The 27,982-nt window shown below is 42.1% G+C and overlaps 1 protein-coding gene across 1 annotated transcript; it reads right to left on the bottom strand.

Annotated features, from left to right (window-relative positions):
• Nucleotides 1–45: 45 nt before the first annotated feature.
• On the bottom strand, nt 46–27,819 carry LOC133217015 (D-threitol dehydrogenase-like). Its single transcript, XM_061362144.1, has 8 exons — nt 27,613–27,819; nt 20,276–20,512; nt 18,968–19,045; nt 17,548–17,764; nt 12,469–12,677; nt 11,872–11,944; nt 6,713–6,830; nt 46–610 (listed from the first exon to the last, which is right to left on the bottom strand). Exons 1-8 carry the CDS (start codon nt 27,817–27,819, stop codon nt 415–417), a joined length of 1,335 nt encoding a protein of 444 aa, XP_061218128.1. The 3' UTR covers nt 46–414.
• Nucleotides 27,820–27,982: the final 163 nt, after the last annotated feature.

The following is a 27,982-nucleotide window of genomic DNA, read 5'->3' as shown; positions in this document are numbered from 1 at the left end:
ATGTCACTGGAACAACTTGAATACAAAGAAATCGCCTAAGAACAATACACTGCACAGACCAGCTAATATTGATTGCTATAAAAATGCCCCCTGTTAAACTAAATAATAGCCAAATCTCACTGCAGTAAATGTGCCTTTGTATCATTAAATACTAATTTAACAGAAATCTAAATGCATAGTGAAAAATATGAAAATGTTGAAAATGAAAGATTGCTTTTCTTTTCTTTTTTTTTCTTTTTCTTTTTTTTTTTTTTTTTTATTATATAAGTCTCCAAAGCAACACCTGAAAGAATAAAACAATTATATTATACTACCTAGCCACTAGCTCAAGCCAAAACTAGGACCTGGCTAAATTCTAATACGCACATTCCAAAGTGACCTATATCCCTGAGAGGGGAGGCTGGAGGACACCCCTCACCATAGGCTCTGGCCACCCTCAATGACCAGATTATGGCCTGTCATGTAGTCGGAGGCTTCAGAGGCCAAATAGACGACAGCAGCCTGCAGGTCGGTGGCCTGCGCCAGCCTCCCAGCAGGGATGTCCGATAGCCAGCCCTGCACCAGTGGCTGCAGGTCCTTGGAGCGGATGAGCGGCGTGTCAACGATGCCCCTGCAACGAGCACACACACTGATAGTTTAGGATCAGGCTTGGCCCAGAAGAAAAGGCAGCATTTGTAGGTGTTCAAGATGCTGATTCAGAAGGAAAACTGTGGAACGGCACAGAGGAGATGCACAAGTCAGACTTGCTCTGCCTTTTCTGGAAGTCACAGGGTAAACTTCTTTCCATATGTCTTTTGCGGCCAATGGACAGGCTTAGAGGTTTTCTTTAAACACATACTATCTTCTTAGCTAGCAGCAGTACCCCCTTGCTTTTAGGTTACTGATTCTAATCACCAGTTTAATTTTTTTTCATAGAGAACAAGCACAGCATTGGAATCAAAAGCACCTTGAACCTGGTCTGTCATGTCTCTTGGGAGCTGTCATCCTTCTACTGATGTCTCTTCTCACCGCTTTTCAGCATAATGTCACACAGCGTGTTTGTGTACAGCCCAGAAACTGAAAACAGCCTGACTTTCCATATGCCAAAAACATGGGGAAACAAAAGCCAGCGCCCTTCCGGGCACCAGAGCCTTTCCACACAAAAAAAGAGACAAAGATAAGCACAGCACACCCAGCACAATTCCTTTTAAACCAACACCCCAACAAATCCCACTGCATTTACCTGCCTTGCCTCTTTCACAGTAATGAGTGACTACACCATTTATTAAAACTCTCCTAAGTTCATTTTCTTCAGGTCCCCTAAAAATGAGTGATGCTCCAGGAAGCACAATGCAGGGCAAACATTTGGCTGGCTTTTATGACTTTAACTGCGACTGATTTGTCATATTCCTCCTTAACAACATATTTGTATTTTGCAAAATGTATAATTTTTTCAGCCCCTGAACAAATATATTTACATAACTGTGTCTAACGAGAAATTACATTTAACTTCTCAGAAATGACAATAACTAAAACCTGAACTGCCAATTCCACTTCATTAGTGTGGTAGAAATGCATTCCAAATGTTAATAAAAATTCCAACATGCTGATAAATTAGCGCTTCTAAGGAGCATGTGACACCTTGGTTAACATATTCAACCTCAATTATATTTCTCTTCAGCACCCTGTTATCTGGAACCTTTGCTGGCAATCAGAGGTGCTGTTTTTCAGCGGCCAATTTTCTAGATAATGTAGCTTATCAACACTGTGGGTAAACTTGCCAATGAAATCAGGCTGCACTGAACCACACACACGCTAATTGCATCTCTTTTTTATGCATATTTACAGACTGTCACTTCAAAGAAATCAGTGGCCCATTGAGGCAGCCAGTTAGCTGGAAGAATTGCCTCTTGCAAATGAAAATTAGCAAACAAGCTAGTGATAAATATGAAATGAACAAAGTATAAAAATGCCCGTTTTGTTCTGAAACTTCATCGGCATCCCAATTTATACTTCCAAGGAAATAATTTCTTGAGACACACTGGATTCTGGGTATGAGATTTACCTTTTGTTTCAAATGAAGGTTGAAAACTGCTATTTACTCAGTTACGAAGTGGAACTAATTCAGACTTTCCCCCAAACATTTCTGTTTTCACTAATCGGGCGGGATTTAAATATCAGCTTTATTTTTTATTGTAATCGCCAATAAACACCAGAGCGGTTCAGAAACCAAGCAATGCAACTCTGGCAACGTAATAAAATCAAATGCATTCCAGTATAGAACTGCAGACGGTTTACTTATTTCCCCCAAGCACAGCCCCCCACTCTCCCTCCTTATTCTCCCAAACTCCTCGAGAACTGGTTTTCTTCAGAGAGAAACATTCTTTGAGCAGCAGATGTGAAATATATTGGACTCCTTTCCCTTACGTGCCTCTCACAGTGCTCACAAAGCCACCAACATAATCATTCTGGCTTTACACTATCAGAGACCAGAATAAGATCCATATGATTTTGTTGGGCTTTTTGTTAATTTACATATATGTTTTAACCCCAAGGGAATGCAGATTAGGCAACACGACACATAGTGCTCCAGCACAACAGATTTTTGCTAAAAAGAGGACATTTTTCAAGCTGTTCAGAAAAAAAATGATCTTTGGTCTGATCACTGTAACCTGCAAATCACAGCGCTGTGCCTCTCGCTGGACCTTCCCTCAGGCTCTCTTCAAGTAGCAAAAATCTAGATGTGTAACAACACTTAATTACAAATTTTTTGTTACATAAATGAGAAAGGAATATAGCGCAAAACTTAAAAGTTGCAAACACACATACTGATGGCACTATAAATATTAGGCATGTCATTGATACTACACATCTTCTGGGAAAGCTTTGGTGCCAAGTTGGGCAATTTAATGTTGTCGAACCCTTTTAGGCAGATTTTAGTTGGCTTCTAACCAGTTCCAGCAAAGACAACTGCCAATGCATTAATTCCCTACCTCATCTTGTATGCAGTGCTGAGCCTATCAGTACTTTCTGTTGCATGTCAATGTAATATCAAACTGCTGGTTTCTTAATGTTAGATATGAGCATCAATATTTCATTATTGATACACAGGACAATTTGAGACATTAGGGAAAAAAAAAACAACAAAACCCAACAGGAAAAAAAAATGCCTAAAACATTTCCACTTCAAGAGACACATTAGGAAAAATATCACTTACCAGATACTTAACTGGAATAGTTACGTGTGCTCAATCCCCAAATGAGAGCAAAAAAAAAAAAAAGATTCCATCTGTGTGTAACTTGATTTCTTTCAGATGAGTTATTAATTTGAATGAGTTAAGTACACTCCACTTAATCAGGAAATGTTTAATCACGAGATCCACTTAATTGGGACATCTCCCAAGGAATTAAGATTTAAGTCCAAAGATACTTACCAGCAATGACTGCTGCTTAATGGGGATAGCAATGCTGCTTAATTGGGATGCCTTCAGGTGATGCTGGGGTGCTGCTTCTCCTGACAGCTCCACCTCACCTTCCCCCATGATGGGGTACACCCAAAACCTGTGGTGAGCTTGCCATACCTGCTTTCTTACTACTCATACCCACCATGCTAAAAGCCTGGTACAGCACTGCACAGCTGCCTCTGCACTGTCCCAGGAGAGCAAGGTGGGCATGCAGGGGACAAAGCCTCTGCCCATCACAGACCAAACCCAAATCTCTGCAGCCCAGCAGTGGGGAACATGGTTCAGCCACTGAGGCTACTGAGTTTCACTGGGTCTCCAACAAACTGGCCTGGCTGTGGCACTAGGTTGAGCTGAAGATCAACTTCCAGCAGCCCATCGCAAAGGTCAATATACCAATACGGCATTTTATGCCTTGTAAATCAAGCAGGGAGATGCAATTAGCTCCCAACATGGACACCGATTCAGTGTCCATGAATGGCTGCAAAGATGAAGTGTTCCAATGTTGCATGTGCCACAAACCAGAGATTCTCAAGAGTCTCCTGCTCCATCGCACCCAGGGATCAGCAAAGGGACTAAAACACACTATAGGCAGTCAGGCATCAGCTGCCTGTCAGTGCTGTATAAATGTCCCTATTCACACCCAGGTCCCCCCTTCATCCCAACCCCCAGATCTCTTTCAGGAAGACTCCAGCACCTTCTTAATTTTGCACAGCCTCAGCTGTGCAGCAGGCTGTAAGGCAATTGCACTTGATGGTGGCAGAAGGGCTGAGCATAGTTTCCACAATACCCAGAGATACTTTCCTTTGCATAGAGCAAGGGGCTAAGCCAGCCAAGGCACTCAGGGAGTTTTGGCCACCTCCTCTCCGTGGGCATGAGGCTTGCCTGGCCAGCAAGAGAAACCTCAATCTTCAATTTTATACATGCAGTAAATTATCCTAAGGACTCTGCTGTAACATTTTATGCATTGATAACTTTTATGCATTGCTCTGCATAAGTTTTATGCACTCATTAAGAAATTAACTTGATAAAAAGTGACCAGATCAGAAGAGGGAAAAAGGCCAGAAGGTTTGCATGGTGAAATAATATTTAAGAGCAGACTGGAGTGTTTAGAGCTACAGTGGTATGCTGACAGTGCCTGAAAGCATTAATGCAACCATGAGTAGGAGGGGGAAAGTACTTAAGGACACACGATTTTACTTATTCAGAGATTATCTTGGTTACCATCATGTCCTATATCTACCTCTGAGCTCCTCAAAATCCCCTCCTCTTAAGATAACTACATGCCAGGTTGGACATCCGTGCTCAGAAAGACTTGTGCATTTGGGGCATTTTTCAGCCCTGCATAGTACTCTGATGGCACTGAGGCTACTGCCTGGTAAAAAATGCCAGTGTGCCTTGGTGAGTCATGTCAAGAAACACAATGAGACCAGTGGGCCCTGTGGTTCTGGGAATGGGTCTAAATCTGCACTGCAAAGCAGGTTCGCATCTCATACAGGCAGAAGTAAGCGTGAGGATTTATTCACTCTCAAGCATATGTAGCTTTTGCTCATGGTGAGGACGGATTTGAGCTATATGAAGGCTAATTCCTCTGAATGATACCCAGAGCTCCATCAGTGTCCCCAGCATGAGGGGCTCAGCCAATTCTTTGAGGTGAAAACTCTCCCTGGCTCCTGGAGCTGCTCAGTCCAGGTTGCAGCTGCATAAGGGGAAACTGCCTTGTCCAGAACCAAGAACCTTAAAGAAAGCAAAACATTAGTCCTCTGTGCACCCTTTCTACCTATTCCTGCACAAAGAACCTCCCCTTCATGTTGTAGGACTTTGAGCTCAGAGCTGCTCTAGGGATGATCAAAATGCAATCCCGTTTTGGCATAAAAAGCAGAAATGGAGAAGCGTAACTATTTTTTCCTCCATGCCCTGACAAATGCCTCCAGAAACATAACTTCTTCAGCTATAAGTATATGCTCCCAACTTACACAAAACAGTGAGTTTTTATCACTCAGTGGATATTTTTTAAATTCATGTAAGCCCCCTAGAAATGGGTAATTCCTCATCTAAGAGCCTTCTCATCTGTGACTGCTGTGAATGTGGCACTACTATCTCACCTCTGTTGGTACAGATTACCTGTGTGTTTTCAGACACAGTTCCTGCCAGGTCCTGCTGAGCTTCCTTAATTCCCTTCATCTCCCCTGGCTCCCGAAAGCCGGTGTAAACTCACAGGCACTAGTTGTAGGAACACTATTGCAGTCTTGCTAGCATTCGCATGGGGAAAATCCCATACGAAGATGCTGTTTAAAGAATCTGTGGATCACATAAAGCGATGGCTGAAGTTCCTGGTATAATTAGTAATAAATAATCATAAGGAAGACAGCTAGCACAAGCAAGTGGAGCACAGACCAACAGTAAAAACAGTCATTTGCCATTGAGCTCCCTGATTATTTTTTTTACTCCACTTTGTGGATTATAATATTGCATTTGTTTTTCCTAATTTGATGTACATTATATCTTCATTATTACAATTTAACTCCAGGGTTAAAATCCTGCCCTTCTTGTTTACTCTGATTGACTTCAATGGTCTACAGTATCAGACCACTTCCAATTAACACTATCCACTTGGGTTTCTGCTTAGCACTACCATGCACTGTTAATTGTTTTATACAACGACTGTGCTGGGTGTGTGAGTGAGACACAGGGAGTGAAAAAGTGTATGTGGTACAAAAACTTTTCTTTGTGAATAAATGCCATAGAATAAAACATACAGTTTTAAACATCTAAAAATAAGGAAAATGTAATTTGTAATAAATATATATATATATTTACAAAATTACACCTGGCCTCCTGTGATTGTCAGAGCTGAACAGTAGCTCAATTACAGCAGTACAATGTGGCTTTTAAAGTGCCTATATATTTGTCTCAAGTAAAAAGGGGAAAGAAGTATTGTCTATTAAGTGTCAAAAGCCTTTTCTTTAACCGCAGAAGGCTTGGACAGACTAAGGAAATATTTCATCTGGAAGAGAAATGCTAAAAACTACCCTTCACATCACTGGAAAACCTATTATCAAATGCTAAAACCTCTTCTTAAATCCCTGAGTATACACAGCAACAGAGCAGGCTTGGTTCTAAGTATTTAAACCTTTGTTAAAGACAACATAAAAAAGGGATGCAATCCACCTGCTAATTAGAAACTTTATTTGCTGAGACACTGTGCTTTTGAGCTTTTTAGAACATTTCATTCTCTTTGTATTTTCAAAAGGAGACTAGATTTTACTTACGGGGAAATGCAGTTGACTTTTACTCCTCTGTCAATCCACTCGGTTCCTAATGTCTGTGTTAATTTTACGACCCCGGCTTTTGAGGTGTTGTATGCCACCTGCTTCTGTGGGTGCGGGACTAGAAGGGATTCAGAAATAGAAAATGATTTATTCTGCACAAATTCAGATAGCTGAGGCACTAACATGGGCAAGTCCTTGCACTGAGATGAACCATTTTCCCTGATACTAGGCAGGGAGCAACAAGAATTTAGCCTCCCACAACAGAAAACTCTAAATCTGTATTTTGCCATCTAACACTTTTGCCTCAGCAGCTGGGCTACTGGGAAAAAAAAAAATATATGAAAAAGAAGAAAAGAAAGAAAATAAGAAATTTAATAGGTACCATGTTTGGGCAAAGCCAAACCCAATGTATTAAAAATACATCTGTAGCATTTGACTATTCCCAAGCAAAGTAAATAATCATATACACACATGCACATTCATATATTATACACATATATGTATTTATATATTAAATGCTTGTACACTTTAATACTAATAAGATATAATGTAGCATAATGGTATGATGTAAGTGCATAATAGATTTTATATAACATATTATATGATATTATATAAAGCTTTTTGGAACAAATTATTCTCCATAATTTTTATCCTACCCATCGTCTGAAGCAAACACATCACATTATCTAATCAGTGTTTGTGTGGATGTGAGCGCAGGTGCGCCCCAAAAATGCAGAACACCCACCACTTTCAAAATGTGAGGCTTTTGAAAGTGTTTCAGAGATGTCACATGTCAGTCAGAGAGGGAAAATGATCGGCTTGCTAATTACAATGTTCAAGCTTGTTAGTGCTGCGTGCTCAGGTGGCTCTGCCCCTCCACCAGCTCTCACACTTGCAGTGTTCCCGGGAAAGCTACTTAAGGACAAATCCCCAGGGGGTGTAAAGTGCTTTAAACCCACGGGAGTCGGGCTGGTTGGGCTGCTGGGATTTACACCCACAAAGTGTCTCTCCTTGGACTTTTCTGGCTGCCATTAGGATGTCATTAAACAAATCGAGTGCAAAGCACTGATCCATAATTAGTGCTGTATCAGTACTGAGCACCACTGACTCTTTTATGGAGGGAGAGTGGGGAAAATCAGTGCTAAATATCAGTAATCACAAAGGCAAGCAATTGTAGCCTGCGGGGTTAGGTAATGCTGAACCCTGGAAGAAAGTATATCGTTGCCTTTGTGTAAGGTAAGCAGGCAAACCCCAGTGCGTTTTGATAGAAGCACGTAAGCAGCATCAGTAGATGGCATTAAATTGGTCTTAATTTATCAAGTTAAACTGGTACATCAGCTCTAGATCACTACCATCCATGGTATGCCAACACATCCACTACTGCTTTTATTGACTAAAACTAGTGGTTCTGAGTATGTCAATTTAAAGGGTGAAAAGAAGATTATAACAAATTGAGTTAATTCAAGCTCTGAAAGAGCCAAAAACCTTGCTGCAAATTACTGAGCCTGTGAATAAGGAGTTTCACCTGGAACATAAATGTTTGTGAATAGATTTATCTCACACACGTGATGGAAGCCACTCTTAGTGTTTCTTTTTACTGCAAGTGCAGAAGGTTTGCTCTGAATTTGGAGGCTTTTTGCTTGCTACAGAGAGCATTTCATACCATGTCCCCCCTCTACAGCACATATTTTGCACTCACTTTTTGTGCAATATGAAATAGTTCCCATTTCAACCAGCAGAACCACTTTGCCCTCTGCATGTGCCTGTTGCCCCCAACGCAGTGCACTGTGTGTGCTATCAAATAGATGTGCAACATCATTTCTTGATTAATTGCCATGCATCAGCTCCAAGTTACATACAACTTCGGTAGTTAACCTTGTAACCTCCCAAAAGCAGTTCTCTGCTAAACTTTCTAAATATGTCTGTCTGTGATAAATCATTTGCCATTTGCTAAGAGGATAAGAGTTTTGGCACAGGCTCTCCACCTCTAGAGCATGATGGTGAGAACAGCAAGTTGCTGCAAGCCATCAGAATCAGCTTTCCAATTAGGGGTGGGTGCTGGGACTGGGTTTTCAAGAGTCTTTCCATGTAAGCCCTTTTGTCTTCAGAAGAATATCTAAGGAATATAATGCAGATGATGATAGAATCTCCCCCTCCTGAGACACTTAGACCCTCTCAATTGGAAGAGCTCAAGAAGCCAATGGGTGCTGCAAAGGTCTGACACCCATGGGTGGGTTTTCTGAGGCTGAGCCCCCACGCCACCTTCTCTTCCCTTACCTAAGGTGGTCTCTTATAGACAGAAGAAGAAATCTGCATTCCCTCAAACTCATACAAAATAGGGTCTTTCAGCGATACCACCAAAACAATCTGAATTTGAAAGGCTTCTGGGAAGTGAGGACACTCCTGTTTCAGACAAAGATAGGAGGAAAGCAGATAAAAATGCTGCCAACATCAGGTGCATTACATTTTAAACACCTGTGTCCTGGTTTCAGCTGGGACAGAGTTAATTTTATTCCCAGTAGCTGATTTTGGATTTAGGATGAGAGTCATGTTGATAGCACACTGATATTTTCAGTTGTTCCTGAGCAGTGCTTACACAAAGTCAAGGACTTTCCAGCTTTTCATGCTGCCCTGCAAGCCAGGAGACTGCGGGTGGGCGCAAGAAGCTGGGAGGGGACACAGAGGGAACAGCTGACCCAAGGGATATTCCATAACATATAATGTCATGATGAACAATAAAACTGGGGGGAATTGGCTGGGAGGGGTTGACGGCTGCCTTAGGAATGGGACAGGCATCGGTCAGCAGGTGGTGAGCAATCGCATTGTGCATCACTTGTTTTGTATATTCTTTAATCATTCGTATTATTATTTCCCCTTATTTTTCTGTCCTAGTAAACAGCCTTTATGTAAACCCATAAGTTTTACCTGTTTTCCCATTCTCTCCCTCACCCCTCTGGGGGCAGCGAGTGAATGCCTGTGTGGTGTTTCGCTGCCTGACAGGTTAAACCACAACAACCTGACACTGTGTTTTTGCAATGTTCTTTAGCGCATAAGGCTTCTAGCCTGACCTTGAAGCAGGGATGTAATGTTAATGAGAGGTGCACAGAGATAGAGAAGACCAGACCACTTACCACTAAAGATATGCACTGTAAAGATTACAGATCCAAGTTACACCTGCGCAAACCGCAGAGCTGCAGCAGCCTCGTCTCCACTGCTGAAGCATACGTCTGGAATAACTCCAGTGAAATACCAGAATCAAAATGCACATATGCAAAATATATGCGGCTCATCTTCAATTAATTAAAACTGATTCTGAGCAGTGTATCTGGGAAAAAGAATCACAAACAAAACCCTCCCTATCCTGCTAAGTGTCTCCTCATTTTCCTGTATCTCTGAGGAAGGACTCAACCTACAACAACAACAAAAAAAATATCCCCTAACTATTTCTAGAAACATTTTATACTATGCCAGTTGGCCAACATACTTAAATAACCAACCAACCAACATATTTATTTAACATTCAGCAGATGGACATGATATGAACATCGTGGTTTTCAGTCGTAGTTTTATAACTACTAGATTTTTTCAATGCCAAGATTCAAACAGGTTCAGAAGGTAAACACATCTCTTCATCTCTTAACTCCTGGCCTAGCATGCATTAGCTTTCAGTGACATTTAAACACATCTTGCATTGACCCTTCCAGGCTGCTCTCAGGGCTGCTTTCCAGCTTTCGTTCCTGCTCTAGGACTAATACTGCCTCAAACATGACCCCATGGGGGTCTCGGTGGTCTTGGCATGCCAACCAAGGAGGTGCAGCTGGGGCTGGGATGGATGCTGTGGTGGAATGGCATCGCCTGCTGGCTCAGCAGAGCTGTGCCAGGGCCTGATGAAGAAATAAGGAAATGCCTCTCTTTAAGCCACAGAAAGCAATTCTGGGCTGCAAGAGGGAATGTGGGAGCTGTGTGCCAAACCAGCAGACCCCAACCAGTGCCAGTTTCCAGAGCTTTGTAACTTTCTGTAGGGTGCAATACCTCCCAGTAACTTTTGCTTTGTGGCAATGATGTGGACAGTCACAGCCCGAGCCCAGACCAGAGTCCCACTGTGCAGAGCAGAGCATGAAAGGTCTGGGGCATTTGAAATTTAAAGCTCTAAATTCTTTTCAAAACTGTTTCTCTTTGGAAGACTTTGTAACTCCACAAAGCTGGGGCACAGCGATGGTGCCTGCGTTTAAATGTAAGTAAAACAGCTGGTAAAGCACTTGAAAAAAAGAAGAAAAGATTAACAACAATATTATAAACGTAGTTTTGAAGAAGCATTGAAAGTTACTGTGCAATAAACTGAGCAGAATGTCACAGAATGTCAAACTGGGCACAGTAAAAATAAATGTTATTCTGAAGGAAAATAAAAAGACTGCATATTTATATAACATTCAGCAGATGGACATGATATTAATACAGGGGTTTTCAGTTGTACTTTTATAGCTACTAGATTTTCTTGCCTAACTTGGCAACCCAAGGCACCATTTGATTTTTGGATTTGGACAATACTGCAACAGATGTCCAGACCAATAAAATAAATTCCTAAAGGGCTATGCTTAATTTGTGTAATTGATCAATTTTTGTTACATGGGCTTCAGTTCACCAGCATGTAACTGCCTTCCAGATTAGCTCAGCAGTAGGGATTTCATTCCATATGTTACAATGGTTTATTGGCGCTTTTGACGATGCTGCTGATTCAGCAGCGTTGGTGGAGACACCTGTTGGCAAGGATAATGAAATAAAACCCCGGGTACCGGGGAGAAAACCAGTGCAAAAAGCTTTTGGGTGGCTTGTAAACATGATAGGGGTACAGCTTCCCACACTCAACTGCATCTGCCTGAAATCACTGGGGAGTGCACCAGCACCTCTCCTGTGCCATCAGTGCCTCAGAATCAGGGAAGGTGACTCCACCTCTTCTATAAAAAGTAGTAAGTGCTCTAAAACATAGAGGACAGGCAAATGGTGAAAAATGATATCAATAAAAATTTTGTAGTACATTTCCTCTAATACAAAATGTCAGTGATTTACTCCTTCCCAATACAGGTTTAATTGATTCAAATAGCATCGGTAGTAATTAAAATATGGATTCTGAAGCACAACTGTTAGCTCTCATCACTCACCTATTAAACTTGCCATAGATGCTGTGTTAATTATCTTCCCATATCCTTGATTCAGCATAATGCGGCCTGCAGCCTGTGACAGAAATTAAAGGAAAGACCAGTGACCCTTTCTGTGATTGTGCTAATAATGACATGATAATAAATTAGTCTTCACTTTTCAGAAGAGTTTATGTGCTAACACGTTTCTTTGAAGCACTTGATATAAAAACTTGGTATAAAAATGGCTGATGCAGGAAAAACCCCATTGCCATTTCAGACTCTATTCACTGTGGGCAGTATTTTTTCAAAGTAATCACTACATTTGGGAATGGCCCCCAAAAGCTTTTTGGTTTTTGGGTTGTGGCAAATAACAACCCTCCAAAAAATCTGGCCATTCTTAAATGCTTGGCCTTGGGCAGCCAGTGAGTACCAACTGCTTTTGAAAATACTGACCAAAACCTGCAGTTGCTATAAAGCAAATCTCTCTAACTCTACCAAATCTAGGATTGATTTTATTGTGATTATTAGTAATAAAGCATTATTAACTATTGGTAAAGTAAATGCTTATGAATTGATTACCTGTTTGTATAACAAACCAGTACAGCATCTCACACTTACTTGGCAGCACAAAAACAATCCTCGTAAATTAACATTAAAAGTTTTGTCCCATTCTTCTAGGGAAGTATCTTCACTTGCAGAGTTCATATTGATTCCCGCATTGTTGCATGCAATGTGAACTGTGCCCCAGCAAGCTACGATCATGTCCACAATCCTTTGCACATCCTCGGGTTTGCTTACATCTGCTGCAATGGCAATGCTTTTGATCCCTGTGTTAATATAAGAACGATGAAGTCAGTACAGGAATTCACAGAGAAAAATATTCTGGTTTATGATTATTTATTAATTTCTATATGTATTATTTATATGCCACTTTAATTTATTGCTCCACAAATTATAGCAAAATGTGCGTTTGTTATTTTGAATACTGCCATTATAAAGTTGCTCACTGGTGCGAGGTTTGCTTGTTGCAGGCCAACACAAATCTCAGGTGTGGGAGCCGAGTGTGACACTCCACCAGGACGAAGCTTTGAACACTGCACCATCTTCTGTCCAAACCCTCAACTGCAGCTTCCCAATCCCTGAGCAGCTCGAGAGATCACTCGGGACTGGATGGTAGCCACTCAGCAGCAAGAGAAAGCCAAGGACTCAAATTTTTGCTCAAATTTAGATGTTTTTTATGCCAGTTCCCCCAAGATGCTGCAAAAAATCAAGCTTATTTGTCCAGAAAGTCCTCTCTGGTTGAACTACAGCATCTAGACACAGCTGGGAGCCTCAGACAAAACCAAACCATTTATAGGAGGGAGCTCAGTGGGCATACCTGCAGGTTCACAGGTACAGTAATCATGGTGTCTGGCCTTATTTGTTGCAAATCACACTACTACAATAACACAAACGTTCAGAAATTAAAACATCTACTGGTTTTGAAACATGCATTTTTCCTAGAAAACTCCGGGCATTGACTTTTGCACTAGTGCTGATCTGTAAATAGGATAATTTAACTTACTATCAAAATCAGCTTTAAATGCCATTGTTATTAAACAAAATAAGCAACTTTTGCCAATGGGATTATACCCATCCTGAAAGTTAAGCAAGGCTGTGGTGAAGCGGGCCTTCACTCACAAGGAGGAAGGCAGGCACCAGGGATGGACTTGTAGATCAGCAGTCTGCAAGCAGAAAGTGCAGAGGGAGGAAGTTACAGCTGTTAAAGCAAGACTTTTCTACTTCTGTTTAAACAGAAAATTTATTACCCACTGGTCCCTCTTTTAGATCACTCTAATAAAAACTAAAAGAAGCCTTAAACTTGTATCCTAGGAGAAAAGGAGAAGACTCCCCCAGAATTAAGCTTTGAGATGGAGGCTTCCATGAAAGCAAGGCAAAGCAATAACTGCCCAGTGATGTTCGAAGAAAATTACAAGAAAGAGGCTTTTGTATGGAAAAGCTCCTCTTGATCTCCAGTGCCTCCAGGAGCTTGCCAGAGAGCGTGCCCTGAGATGATGCTGTTCTGGGATGCTCCCCATGCCAGGTCATGGAACCTATGTCCCCTCTAGCCTTCAGCTACAGTCCAAGCCAGAGAAAAAGGCAGACCCATAACACAGCCACCTACAAAAATGAATGCTTCTTCTGCCACAAAGCAAGACCAGTTATTTTATAGTAGGCTTTATGTTAAATAAGCTGAAAGAATAAGAATAGCCAGACAGCTCCCATTGCTCCTCCTAATTGTTATCGGGACACACAATGTATAGGAAGCTGTTGCAATCTTTCGTATTCGATTTACAGACAAAATGGGTGCAAGCATGTTACTAATGGTAACAGAATGAGGCTCTTCACCTGCCCTTTCACCACATTTATGGCTTCATCTTATATGATGGTTTATAAAAACAAGACAGAAGGTGCCACGCATGAGTGTCTAGTGAAGAAGCAGTGAAGGCACACTCACTTCAAACCAGAGCCCCACATTTGACCTTAATCAATTCAGCTGATATCCCTGCACGCTGACAGAGGGGAGAAAACCCACTTTCTGTCTCACCACTGTCCCCCCAAAACCACCTGTTAAAAATAATAACTAAACTATGGAAAAATAGCTTAAAACTCTATAGTCCTGACCAGAGGTAAGAAACCCAACACATGGCTGTGCTATTATATGCATGATGGTGTCAGTGCATCTCTACAGTACACAGTTTAGTTTTGTGATGAGAGGGGCAGGAGAGGAGTCTAGTGGCTCCGTGCTGGAGAGACATCAATGTGCTCAATCTGCCTGAGGTGCCCTTCTTCAGGGGACATGTACACAGCCCTCTGCCTCAGGCTTCATTTCTGGTCTCTCAGTATAAGTGGAAGTAATACATCGCATATAGACAAGAAGATCAGAAGTGACATTGTGTGGAAGGCATTTGCATAGTTTACGGTGAAAATGCACATTTTAAAAATCCCTTCAGACTAATTCTTCCCTTAAGGTACAGGCAGTGATTCCCCCTGAAGACAGGGGCGTATGTAGTGGAAGGTAACCCTTAGGATTTTTTGGTTACGTTTCATCATTTTTGGTTCTTCTGTCAGGATCCATTAGGAACTGCTGAAAAAGGTATTCATGCAGGATCTAAAAACAAAGACCCCGGTAGCCAAGGGACATACACCCGAGCTGTCTAACAAAGCAGAAACTGAGATCACAGCAGTTCTGATGTTTAAAACTCATCTTGAAATGATGGCACCATCCTAAAAAGCAGTAAAAAGCTCCTTGGTATAAGCAGCAAAGAGGGTTTAAGCAAGCTGAGCAAAATGTTTTGGAAAAGCATCATTATAGGAATGACTTTCTTTATTGTTAGGGTGGTGAGGCACTGGAATGGGTTGCCCAGGGAGGTTGCGAATTCTCCATCCCTGGCGGTGTTCAAGGCCAGGCTGAACAGAGCCTTGGGTGGCATGGTTTAGTGTGAGGTGTCCCTGCCCATGGCAGGGGGATTGGAACTGGATGTTCTTAAGGACCTTTCCAACCCTAACTATTGTATGATTCTATGGTCTGGGGCGCTGCGTTTCCAACTTTGAGTTAGAGATCCACAACCAAGGAGGGGGAAGGGGGAATCACAGCTCCTTTGTGTGTATTATAGCAGGAAAAATATGTATCAATACTATGATTGCTTCAATTTACTCGTGAATATTTTGAGAGTAAGGCTAGTTGAACCTTTTTGTCAAAATCTATTTCCAACAGAGTGTGTTACTTCTTTGAAGCCAAATGTTTCATGGAAATGTAATGATTTTAACAAAAGCTTTCAAGGGAAAGCTTCTGAGGTCCAGGCTAGACTCTGTAGTTACCTTTGGAGAGAAAGAGATTGAAAACCTGACCTTTTCAGATCCTGTCCAAAAACGGGCATTTGGATATAATTCCCTTTCACAAAAGCATTACAAAGTTTGGGTTTTGTTCCAACAAGGAATGACAATAAATTTGAAACCTCAAAAACTGTCATGAGATGGAATAGCTGTGCCCTGACCAGCTGCACTGGTCAAGTTGATAGAGAGTATTTGACCTCAAAGGATAAAGATGTGAAAAGACTGAGAAGTGAGATTTTCTTTACTTCAGGATGCAATAATATTTGCTATGCCTCGTGACCTCTCTGACTGCACTTTGTATCACTCCCCCACCTCCTCTGGGCTTGCAGCCCACCAGTAAAGGAGCAGAGATGTAGGGCACCCATTGAAAGATGGATGATCAAACTTCTACTGAAAATGCCCTGGAGATAGCTTAAGTTAGTTTTCAAATAGGCTGTTGGCATCCACAGTCTCATGGCTCTATCAAGTAGCCCATTTCTTTCTGAATAGCCCTACTTGATATGCAGGATCTCACTGAGAAAAAATGTCCAAAGGGAAGTTAACTTGTAGGGCACAGCTACTTTGTGCCAAGACCATATGGCTTCAGTGTATAAGAAAATGAAAAGCTTCAGGGAAGGAGAGACTGGATGACTCAAGAATTTGTAATAGGAGCTGGACATACTCTACTCTAGGTTGTTATTTGGGATCAGACCAGCAGTGAAAGCTTTAACCAATAAAACCAAAGCTTAACGCTGATACTCAGTGTAAAGTGTCTCTGCTTACTAAAGCTGGGATCATACAAACTGAGACTTTTTGTTTAAGGTGTTCTCTGGGGAAGCTAAGGATGGTATCAAAACCAGAACTGAACCATTCCTCAGCCCTTCCTCTGGATGTTGTTTGAGACAGGGGATATAAATACATCTGCAAAGGATGTTTTTTTCTGGAGAATATGGTTAACAATGGTCCAATCCCTTTCTGAAATCAGAGTGGAAACAAATACCAGTGACTTTATTCAAATAGGAATGTGAAAATTTCCTGGGTAAAGCTCTATCCTTAGAGGAAATGAAGTACTGATCTTTGAAGAAGGCTCAGTTGTGATCTCACAAAAGGAATTATAAAATGAGAAACACTTCCTTTGTTTCCTCATTAAAATTATATTTCCAGTTTTCTTTTTCCCCTTTACAACTGCATTTAGCACGACTCCAGGGGGAAATTCAGTTTTATGTTACATTTTCTGTTTTTACTGCTAAAATAGAAGTGGCTTGTAGAGATTTTACCTCTTTGGGGGGATTTTAGTTATTACGTCTATTAGTACTTTGTTCCTATATCTGACCTTGTATGCATGCTTGAAAGAACTATAGCTGAGGGTTTCAAAAGCGTCTTTGTTTCAATATGAGGGCACAATGAGAGATTTAGGCTGATAAAGCCTCTAACTTGTGTTGGTGTTTTGGTTTTTGGTCCAGACATTAGGCATTGAAGAGGTGCCAGGGAAGAGGTATATGCTAATGAGCTCATAGGCCATGTCTGTCAGACATCCTTAGGGAAGACTGAGGTGCCTTGACTGCTGCATGGTTTACTCTGAGGAACACCATGTTTATTCAATGCAGGTTATACAGATCTCTTTGGCAAGAGGTGGCCCTTCTTTGTCCCTGTCAGTCATGTCTCACTGATGTGTTTCCTTTGGGCATTCTCGGCAAGGAATTTCGGTTTTGCCTCTCTGGTTGAATTTACATTGATAAGTAACTCAGTAAATACAGATGTGGTATCTATGACTGCTGAGACAATGCTGACATACAGCTTAGTGACCATACAGGAGGACCTGCAGGTCAGTCCCATGCTTACCTTTGAGGCTGAGCTCACACGCCACTGCTTTTGCCTTTGCAAGGACCAGATCCACAACAGCCACTTTAGCGCCAGCTTCCCCCAGTGCATGAGCAAAGGCTCTTCCAATTCCCTGACCTCCACCTGTGACATAGGCCACTTTGCCATCCAAACGCAGACGGTCCAGGATGCGGTGCCTGTTATAACCCCAGAAGACATCATCCCTCACCACTTCTTTCTAAAACAAAAACATATATGCATTGAACATTAAGGTGGAAAGGTCAGTAAGCGATAGCTATGAAGGACTCTGCCTGTAAGAATGAGGTGGGAGCACAAACAGGGATCCATGCTTTATTGTTCCACTATTTAATACAAACAGTATGACTAATTCAAGCCAAAAAGCACCTTTACCCCTCCAGACACTAGTCTCATCAGGAGTTCTAATGTGCAAGACAATGCAGCAGAAGGGCTGTGATTTGGGGAGATACACCGATCGTTCACCATACATGAGGGTAAGGTAGGGTATTTCCTGATTCAGGTTCCCACAGGAAATAGGTCAGGTACAGTGTCTTAGAAAATGACTGATTAAGTCTTCCAGTTATTTCACCCCAGGGCCCAATCCTGCCCTGAGGCTCGGCTGGATCCAGGAAGGCACGGAGGCTAAGAACACATTTCCAAAGGCAAGATTTGGCTCAAGTGGAGTGCAATCAAAATATCTTCACAAGGCTGATGCGCAAATAAAGATATCAGCCAATAACTCAAACCAAGCTGTCATCTGATCAGCTGCCATGCATCATTTCCCCCTGACTGGAATCAAAATGGAAAATACAAGATGTTTAAAATATTGAGTTTGAAATGCCAGGAATTACCAGTGGATGTAGCTTTGGGAGCACTCAGGAACTGCAAAACAATCAGGATGTTTGTGTCTGGATTTACTGAGATAGGTCATTATGATTCCAGATGGGAATTTCATTACAGCTGAATGATGTCCACTATATAAAACGGAGACAGATAAAAGCACCATCTTTTCCACAGGACAAACAAAATCTAAAGCCATGAAAATATGCAGTTCAGAGAGCATAGGAGGGCATCATTTGCTGTCTTTAGGCAGAAATAGAGCTGCTTCGGCTCTATTGCATGAGTTCATTACAGCTGGCCCTTAGCTCCATATGCCCACACTCCCCTGTACAGGAAGGACTGGAGAGCACTAGGCATGGATACCTGGTGAGCAGCTTGCCAGCATGGCTGAGCCAAAAATCTTTGCAAGGAACCAGCATTTAATAGGCTTAGTGTAACCTTGGACTAAGCTGGTAAACCCATGCTGCACAGCATTGTGGCACAACAGAACACAAGTTTGGGTTCTTGACACCAAACCCCTGCAAATCATTTTGTCATTGACATCAGCTTTCCCCAGAAGTTCTCACAGAAAGGAAATACCCACCTTGGATTCAACCACTGCATCTGGAGGCACAGGGCTCCTTCGAATGATGCTCAGTCCACTCTGCACAGGTAAAATTACCTGAAAATGGAACACATACACACACAATTCTCAACTGCTTTGTACTTAGCTTTCTATCACCCAAATCCCACTGATATGAAGGGCAGTCCTTCCTTCCTTAGGCCACAGTAGCTTTTCTCCTACACCTATGCTTTAACTGAAATTCCTTCCAACATAAATATGTCAAGCATTTGTATTCACTCACATTCCTCTTCCAAACTCACGACTTCCACAAATGCCAACAAGAAAAAAAAATGCAATTTTGTCTCTCTGTTTTCTAAATCAGTGTCAGCTACGACGATTTCTGGGTTTCCACAGCCTGGTTAATGCTGTCATGAGGATATTCCAGTCTTACGCTTGCAGCTCAGCAAACCATAATTACCAACACTTTGGCGTTCTTCAGCATTTGCTAGAACATCTGTCCTGCACGCATAGAGGAGCATCAGTGGGTTTGCCATCTACCTTCTCTGGCACCAGTAACACACTTCAGTGAAAGCTGCACTGTGTTGGAGATTCAACACCAATATCAAATATTAGATGTGAAAACTCACATGGTTTACCTGCATTGAATAGCTAACAGTAAGATTCAGGGCATAGAAAACTGTTGTTAATCTTTCCTAGGAAGGTGGAAGACCTCAGTTCTCCCACCATGGGACCAGCTTCACAGTGCAGAAAAGGAGCCAGGGATCCAGCCATCCTCTGTGGCTTCCTCCAGCCCCAGCAGCTCCTCTGCCACACTGGTGGGGCTATGGCAGGTAAACAAACTTTGCAGGCTGATAGCTACTGCCCTGCAGTAGCATCATTCAACCCTGCTTTTAAAGCCTTAGAGGATATGCGTCTACTTTTGCCTCTCAAACCGCAACATATTGTTTATGCATCCTATTACTTCACTTTTTCTCCTGCTGGAGTAGGACTTTGTTGGCTCCTGTTGTGCTCATGATGCCCTACAGCCTCCAGAGTGTTTAAAGCAGAGCAGTAGTTCCTTGGTTATACTGTAGAGCTGATTATTCACTCTTAAGTGCTCCACTTTTATCTTGCCTTTCATACATTGTATGATGTAGACAGAAAGTAGGGGCCATTTCTGAATATAGAAACTCATACACAGAGCTCAAGTGAGGTGAATGAATAAAATTTGAGTTCAGTTTAGGTCCTCTGGATAACGGCACCAACAAAAGAAACATTTTAAAGAGTACTTTGCAAAATCCATAGATACAGTACCACAGGCACCTTAACCAATTGCATTGCACTAACCTGCTCAACACGAGGATCTGAATTAATCACTGTGTTTAATTTTCTGACAGCTAGTACATTTTCATCAGATACATTCTCCAGGTAGACTTGTCCTTTCATGAGTGTATTCTCTACACAGATCACTGCATCCATTCTCAGCAAGTGGTTATCCATGACAAAGCTGTAGTAGCTAACAGCATTCCTTTGATCAGCATCAATAAAGGCTATATCAAAGTCTTCATCCTCAGCATGTAATGCCTGGAAAAATTATGTTGGAGAAAACACTCATTATTTACTTGAAAATTTTAAGTCTTTTCATTACAATGTCCTTTACATAAAGCCCAGACCAGAGGGAACCCTCTTATTTTAAGGTGAAATTGCTAGTATTACTTCTGGAATCTTCCATGCTTTGCAGAAAATTTTTCAGAAATGCAGGTGCCCCAAACTCTGAACCTATCAAAGAAAATCAGGACACAAAAGAGGATGGTTCATCCCAGCTTGTGGCGTTGAAAGTCACAACAGAAACATCTGCATATTTACAGTCAAAGTGAATTGATCCATCAGGGTAACGAAGAGAACTGGCATCAAACCCTGCAGCTGAGGTGCGGCAATAAGTTATCTCTTCTCAGAAGAGTAGCTATCAACAAATTGAAGAGTGGCAATTATATCAGTCTGGGATAAAGAGGCATAAGGCTGATCCTGGGAATTGCAAACTAGTGAGTCCCACTTCAGTAGCAGGAAAATGGTTGAAATCCCAATTAATAATAGAATTATAAAGCACATAAAAGAACAGGTCATGATAGAGATAAAGCAGCACAGCTCCTGTGAAGGAAAATGATGTTTCTTTAATCTAAAAAAATGCTTTGGATGGCTCAGCAACAGAGAGGATAAAAGAGAACTGGCTGCTATCATCTAATTGGATTTTCAGAAATGTGGCACACCTTCCCTCCAAGCAGGCTGCTGATGATAATGTATAAAAGTGTTGATGGATGACCAGATGGGAGCCTTTACAGCCTTCTCCTGTGGCAGTTAATGCACTCGCTGCCCAAGAGGCTGCTATGGAATATTTCAGATTCCATCTGGGACTATTTAACTGCATCTGTGTGCGTTGCAATGAAACAACGGCTCATCCACCTATCTCGGCAAGCAGAAATGCTTTCAAGTCTTGGCATTTCAAGTGAAAAGAGAAACAATTATGTTTTCCAGAACTCACTGTTTCTACCACAACTTTTAACAGTACTTCTTGCGTCCAGATTTCCTTTTTGTGTTTGGAGACATTGCTCCCAATGAGTGATGAGCGATCCCCCGAGATGTTAAAGCATCAATAACAAATGGCAACAGAATGTGAAAAACTAATTTGTTTTCAAGAACGAGTTTGATGGCTCCCAAACAGAGATTTCAGGAGCCTTTCTGAAGCAGGGAGTGTGTCAATCAGACTAGGAAATAGTTGGAAGTGGATCACTGAAGCTCTGAATTACTCCACTGTTCAAACTGGTTTCACTGTGAGCTTGCTAGTGGTTAAGAAATTAACCCTGCCTGAGAGCCTGGACAGGCTTGACAAGTAAGTCATACTTTACTGCAGATGCTTGATAACACAGAAGTTCTGCCAAAAGCAGTCATAAATCCACATTTAGGACACCTTTGGATACTACACTATAATGAAAGAAGACCAGGCCAAATATATGCTCCTTTATAGTGAACGTAGCATAAACTGAGACATCTGGTTTCCTACAATTCATCTTTTCATTTCATAACCAATAAGAAAATTTTGCCCTGGTTCTGTATTGATCTGTATTGGGGGAAAGCAGCAGGAACATTTTTGCTAATGTAGAAGAGCATCTTACATCAGGGTGCAACTCAGCCAGTCTGTCCGATGTAGAAACTTCAGGAAGGGTCAGAAGATAAAACCTGGGAGGAGTTCATCAGGAAGAGAGATTAGAGACCTCATTCCCCAGAGAGAAGGGCCAAAGCAAAAGTCAAGTAACTATCATGACTTATCACTACTTTCTGACTTGTAACCTTCCCACACAAAGGAGGTGGGGGGCAGACACTGAGAAGCAGATGTGACCATCTCTGAACATATGTTATGACTGCTGCATGGTATTGCTCCCTAATGAAAAAGAATCTCACTTTTATGCACTGACTTCATTAGGTCCATATGGAGTTGTGCAGCGTTTTGGATATTGGCTGGACTTCTCATTTCAGCCTTCCTTCTGTACTGTCTACCTGCTGATAGCTTATCTCCTTATCTATCTTCTGATACAGATAAACCACCTTTTAACTTCACAGCTTTCATCCCAGGAGGGTGCCTGTGTTTGTATATGTATCCAGCACACGCCTGTCTTGTCCTTGCACTGCCTGGATATGCAAGGCCACCGGTTAGAAAGCATTTCTATTTTGCCAGTTCAAATTCTGAACAGTCAGCCATGAAGAAACCTTTCATTTCTTCTACATACCTAGTACTAGACACCTCTGTGGAAATGCCTGAATCACTGCACTTGAGTTTGTACTGGGACCTTGCCATCACTTGGGCTTCTTGTTTCCACAGCTTCAAGATTGCTGTAGGGTTTTCCATATTTAGCTGGAAACAGCTCCAGGCCTATAAGGGGAATCCATTAGTTCTTTGAACCAGCTTTGCCTTTAAAGCAGCCTCTACACAAGAGGATAACTGCCACAGGAACGGGTGGGCACCGTGGCCAGGGTACCACACTCGAGAGGGTTTCTTCACTGCTAACACCCATTGCTGAACTAAGACAGCCAGGAGGGAAAAAAGCTGCTTTACTGGTAGCTCTGACTGCAGAGGTAAGCAGTGGAACTATCAGTGCAGTGATGAAGAAGAGAACACACTGCTGTCCCTTTCAAAACAGATGAGGGGGTTTAAGAGGAGGGATTGACAACCCCTGTCCTCCCAGAGCAGACTGGGTCAGGACCTGTCTGGGACCTCACAGAACATTGGAGATGCCTTTGTCCTCTGCTAGGAGAGAGGCAGAGCCTAAACGTCTCCAACTGTGAGGAAAGTTGAGATCCAGAAGGATATAATCTGCCTTTAAAGTATCCTGCTGAAACTAATTTCCTGAATGTTTACAGTGCAGTCCCTGCTCCTTGCTAGAGAGGCATCATAGATGGTAACAGATGGCAACAAGAAGTGTCTTAATTCAGAGCAAACTTGGCTAAAATTAATGCTTTTACTTACAGCAAGTCATTAACTTCCTTTTGGATTAAAAAAAACCCCAAAACATTATCACTGCATTCCTTTGAAGAGATAAACCAAAAGCGAGCATGAGGAAGGGCACAGCAACACTGTTGATGGATATGGCAAAAGATCAGGGAGAGGACATCCCAAATAAAAACATGAATGAATCTTCTGCCAAAGCTCAGAGAAAACCTGATTGGAGTCCTAATCAGAGACCACTCTCTCATAAGGCACATACAAACTCAGTCTGAATAAAATGACTGTCCGGTTCCTTTGATATGGATCATACAGTCAGCATATTTGTAATAGAGATGTACTCAAAACTTATTACCTTCCCTATGCCTTGTTCTTGACCTAAATGTAATAGCAATCCATCCTTAGGGTACATAGAATACATGAAAAAGTACAGCTTCCTTTTAAAACACCATTAGAATATTTTACTGTATGTGGACATACACTCTTGTTACTCCTAAATGCTATTCTATTGAGTACAGTTTATATTCACCGGCAAAGCTTAATCTCTAGGGAAGCTAGAGAGGGAATGCAATTTCTAGTAATAACAGCTCACAACAGTGAATACTATCCACTTATCCCCACAATTTCCAGCTATTTTGGACTCCTTTCTGAATTAACCTTTCATATCAAAAGGAGCAATTCTAGAGCACACTAGAGACTCCGACACAATTTCATGCATAATTTATTCACTCAGTTCAACATTAAACGCAGAGTCCTTGACTTTGTCAAGGTGGATTCTGTTGGCAGACTTCACAAGCAGCAAAACAGGAGAAATGAGATCTGCAGCTCAACCTCTTCACCTATTCTGTCTGGTAAAAGGAGGGGGAAAAAGGAAAAAGAAAGCCCCGACATGCTTACACAATGCCCTGCAATCAGCAGAATCTGCCATAAACATGGTGTTATTTTTCGCCTTGCGTTTTCGGTTTTAAAACGGAAGGATCAAAATCATGGATGGGAATAATTTCCTGGTAGTTTGCATTCCCTCTGGACTCAATCCTGCATTCATTGTTCAACCAAAGGCCCACTGGGAATTAAAGGAAGCTCTTTGTGCAGGATCAGGGCTCTTGCTCACAGCTGATGCGTGGCAAGGCACATTATTCAGGAGCAGCACGGCAGAGTTTAGGTTTAAGAAGCTTGTTGGGACGTTTTTAAATGCTGGCCCAGCACACATTGAAGATGTAGCCAATTCCCGCTGACAGCACCTGTATCAAAGACTGATGCAGGGAAATACTTAACCTCAATTCAAATTTAATTTAAAAGTATTATGCAAAAATTACAGAGGCCATTTAGCACAGGGGCTTGTGTCATGGTGTCTGTGAGCTACATGCTTTGGTGGAGACCTAACTTAGCTTGACAGTGTCTATCCTTCACTCATGGGTTTTTTTCCATCTTGCAGTCAGGTACCAAAATGAACCCCCACTTGTGTACCAGAGCTCTACAGCTCCTGTCTGCTATTTAGCATCTTTTCACAGCTCAAAATCCCAGATGATTTACAGCTGGATCTGATTGTGGACAAGAGACACAGAACCTGGCCAACCTCACCAACTCTATGATAAAGCAAAGAAGCAGCAAGAGGCTTCAGGAAGCCTGGCCAAAGTGCTGCTACGGACAGCTGTGCTGTGTTTGCATAGCTCTCCACTTGCTCACAGCCCTGATGGGCCACTGTTATATATGGAAAAGACAGAGCCATGTGGGTGCTACAATGGCCCCAATGTCTGAGGTGTGCTGGCACAAATGTGTCTATCCTTGTGGCAACCACTGCAACATCTGGCAGCTTTCCTTGTAAAGGACACCAGTGAGAGGTGTGGATACAGCACCAGATGGTATCCTTTACCTGAGGTTAGGACGTAACTCTTGAGTGGGCTAGTTTTACACCAGAAGTGAGAGTACATCATATACCTTCTGGCAGCCTGGACTTTCTGAATCATAGCTTCATGCAGCAGAACAGGACTGCCCTGCCACGTAGGGTTATTTATGTATCATATGACATTTTTGTGCTTTGAAGGAGCCAGAGTAGCGAAGCAAATCCACTGCTTCCAGGAGCTTGCACTGCTGCAAAAATCTGAGCTGCGGCAGGTAAGTAGAAATCCTGCCTTATTGCACTCAGTCTGGAAGGAATACACAGCTAGAGTCACCACAGCATGAAAGCTGCAGCAGACACCTCCAAAAAGCAAGGGCTGGTGATCATCTCTGCCCTCTAATTTCTCCAAAGGGACTAGGATGAAACCTAGGGCTGCAGACACCATGGACAACAAAGACAACCCTTGCTAGAGCTTGTTCCAGCTTTCCTGAATCTCACCAGGCTTTTCAATGACTGTTAGCCCACTATGCTCTAGACCAGCCTTCCTGCAGATGGTGGGGAACACAAACACTGTTGTTCTCTACCTCCCCCATGACGCTGAGCTTGGCTGTGCCATTCCTGGCCCATATCCCACCTGTGACTGCCTCATCCTTTCAGCATGCCCAAGTAGCAGTGGATGAAGCCAGCATGGTCTCCAGCCTAAACTGGTCTCTAAGAGGGAAAACACAGGACACTGTTCACAGCCTGAGCCTTTTCCATGCATCCAGGAGTGTGTTTCACACACAGCTGCCCCACTCCAGCTGGGCAAACTTCGATAAGCCCAAAATGCAAAGGCATGAGACAGGCCACCAGATGCACTACTTCATCATTTACAGCCATTGTGGGCTAGGACCATTGTGGATTAAGACCTGAAGGACAATCCTGATTACCCTGATACCAACGACAATATATCTGCCAGGTTGAGCAATAGCAGTTCAGAGCCCAGTGAAAAAGCCCTGCATAGACAGGGGTCCCCAGAGCTAGGATCAATCCTGCCAAACACAAGCATCTCTGCTCCTACCAGCTCCAAGAGCTATCTGAAGTCCTGAGTACCTGCAGAACTGAGGTCAGGATGTGCTTTTACGTTGCAAGTGGAGGATATAAAATCAATTGCAACATTCTGTTTTAAGGATTTAATTTTCATGTCTTTGCTCCCCTCTTTAATCTCTACGCAGCATGTACTCTGCCTGCCTCTAGATATTTTAATTCAGTCACAGTAAGTCAGTTGCACAGAATGGGCACTAGAGAGCAACAGCAATTCAATTAATTTCACACTCACTGCGGGGAGCTGGGATTTTAAATGCTGCACATTGCAGGTGATCTGTAACGTTTCGTTTATTCAGATACCTGGCAAAGCTCTCTGTTGCTTTCTTATCAGACTTGGAGGTCGTGAGAGCCAGAGGTCAGAAAGCTCCTGGCCATTTCATTTTAGAAATAAATATGGTACTTGTTAATGCAAATAAAATTACAATCAAGCTCACACTGACACATCCAGATTGAAAGCGGAATCAGATCAAATTGGTTTGCATTAATAATAGAAAGGCTATTTATGTAATGGACGTGGCATGGGCATCACCTGTTAGTGTGCTGGACCTCCAGCAACTTCATGGAGATAGGTAAACTGGAATTAAACATGAGACTCCTCTAGATGCATGAAACCGTAAGCTTTTCTCTTTCCTGGAACAAAGTCAGTAGGGAGAATGAAACAAATAGAGCTAACACATTTCCTTGTCTGAAGCTTATCACATTGCTCTGGAAGTGAGAAGCTTCAGGTTTAATTACCCGCACTGTTTTCAGTGGGGAAAAATGAGAGGTTGTGGTTGAATTGCAAACTAACTTCTTTGGGACTTTCCTGATTCTTGTGAACACTGGGAGAAAGCTGTGCTCTAGAGCTGGCTCAGCAGGGCACAGATACACTCTTCCAGCTTGCTATACTTGGAATTAGAGACCCTGAAACAAAGCCCATGCACGTAAAGTAAACCTCTGCCACTGAAGCCTATCAACCCACACTTAAAGCTTTGGATTCCTCTGATCAAAAAGCTACAGTATTTTAGGTAAAAAGCAAAAAAAACCAAACAAACAAACAAACAAAAAAAAAAACAAAAAACAAAACACTATCTTGTGTGAAAGCTGTCCCATCACATCTTATCATGAATAAGAAATAACTATAATGCAAGACCATGTTCACTTAATTTGCAAGTAAACTAAGGTCATCGTTTAGCATTTTGTGTGCAGGAGATTGGACCTGCCTGAAACTCTTTAATCTGCTCTGTGCAAGAGCTCCCAACCTCCCCTTCCAACTGACTTTACCTCCAAAGTGTCTGCAATTGGTCCCACTCGCATGCTTATCTTTTTGCCATCTGAGGAATAATCAAATGCTTCTTGGCTGTTCACTCCGAGATACGGCGCTTCAGCACATGCAAAGATCTTGCCATCATCTGGCAATTCTTCTGCGATAGCAAGGATACTGTAACCTTTAAGCTTGCCAATTAATAAAATCTTCCTGGCTCTGATCATATGAACAAGCATCCTAAAAATGTGGCCTGTTGAAAGACAAGAATGAACATGTAAAAATAAAGCCATAGGAATGGCTGTACTTTGTTCACAATGAGAATTAGATGTACCTTATAAATGATCATTTAAAAAATTATGTATATAATTTGAAACACTTTAAAATAAG

This window comes from Neopsephotus bourkii, unplaced genomic scaffold (genome assembly GCF_033783945.1).
Source record: "Neopsephotus bourkii isolate Nb327-2 ecotype Australia unplaced genomic scaffold, CSIRO-AGI_Nbou_v1 NB_1080, whole genome shotgun sequence".
In the NCBI taxonomy this organism is placed as follows: domain Eukaryota; kingdom Metazoa; phylum Chordata; class Aves; order Psittaciformes; family Psittacidae; genus Neopsephotus; species Neopsephotus bourkii.
Note: the sequence above shows the minus strand (reverse complement) of the source record. Positions and strands in the feature narration are given on the sequence as shown.

What these genes read in the sequence shown, in the direction of transcription:
- LOC133217015 (XM_061362144.1), bottom strand. Translation starts at nt 27,819, where the DNA reads ATGATCAGAGCCAGGAAGATTTTATTAATTGGCAAGCTTAAAGGTTAC. An exon ending in CAATTGCAGACACTTTGGAG is followed by an intron (nt 20,513 to 27,612) that starts GTAAAGTCAGTT and finishes TAATTTTTCCAG; the next exon opens with GCATTACATGCTGAGGATGA. An exon ending in ATCTATGGCAAGTTTAATAG is followed by an intron (nt 6,831 to 11,871) that starts GTGAGTGATGAG and finishes AATCCCTTCTAG; the next exon opens with TCCCGCACCCACAGAAGCAG.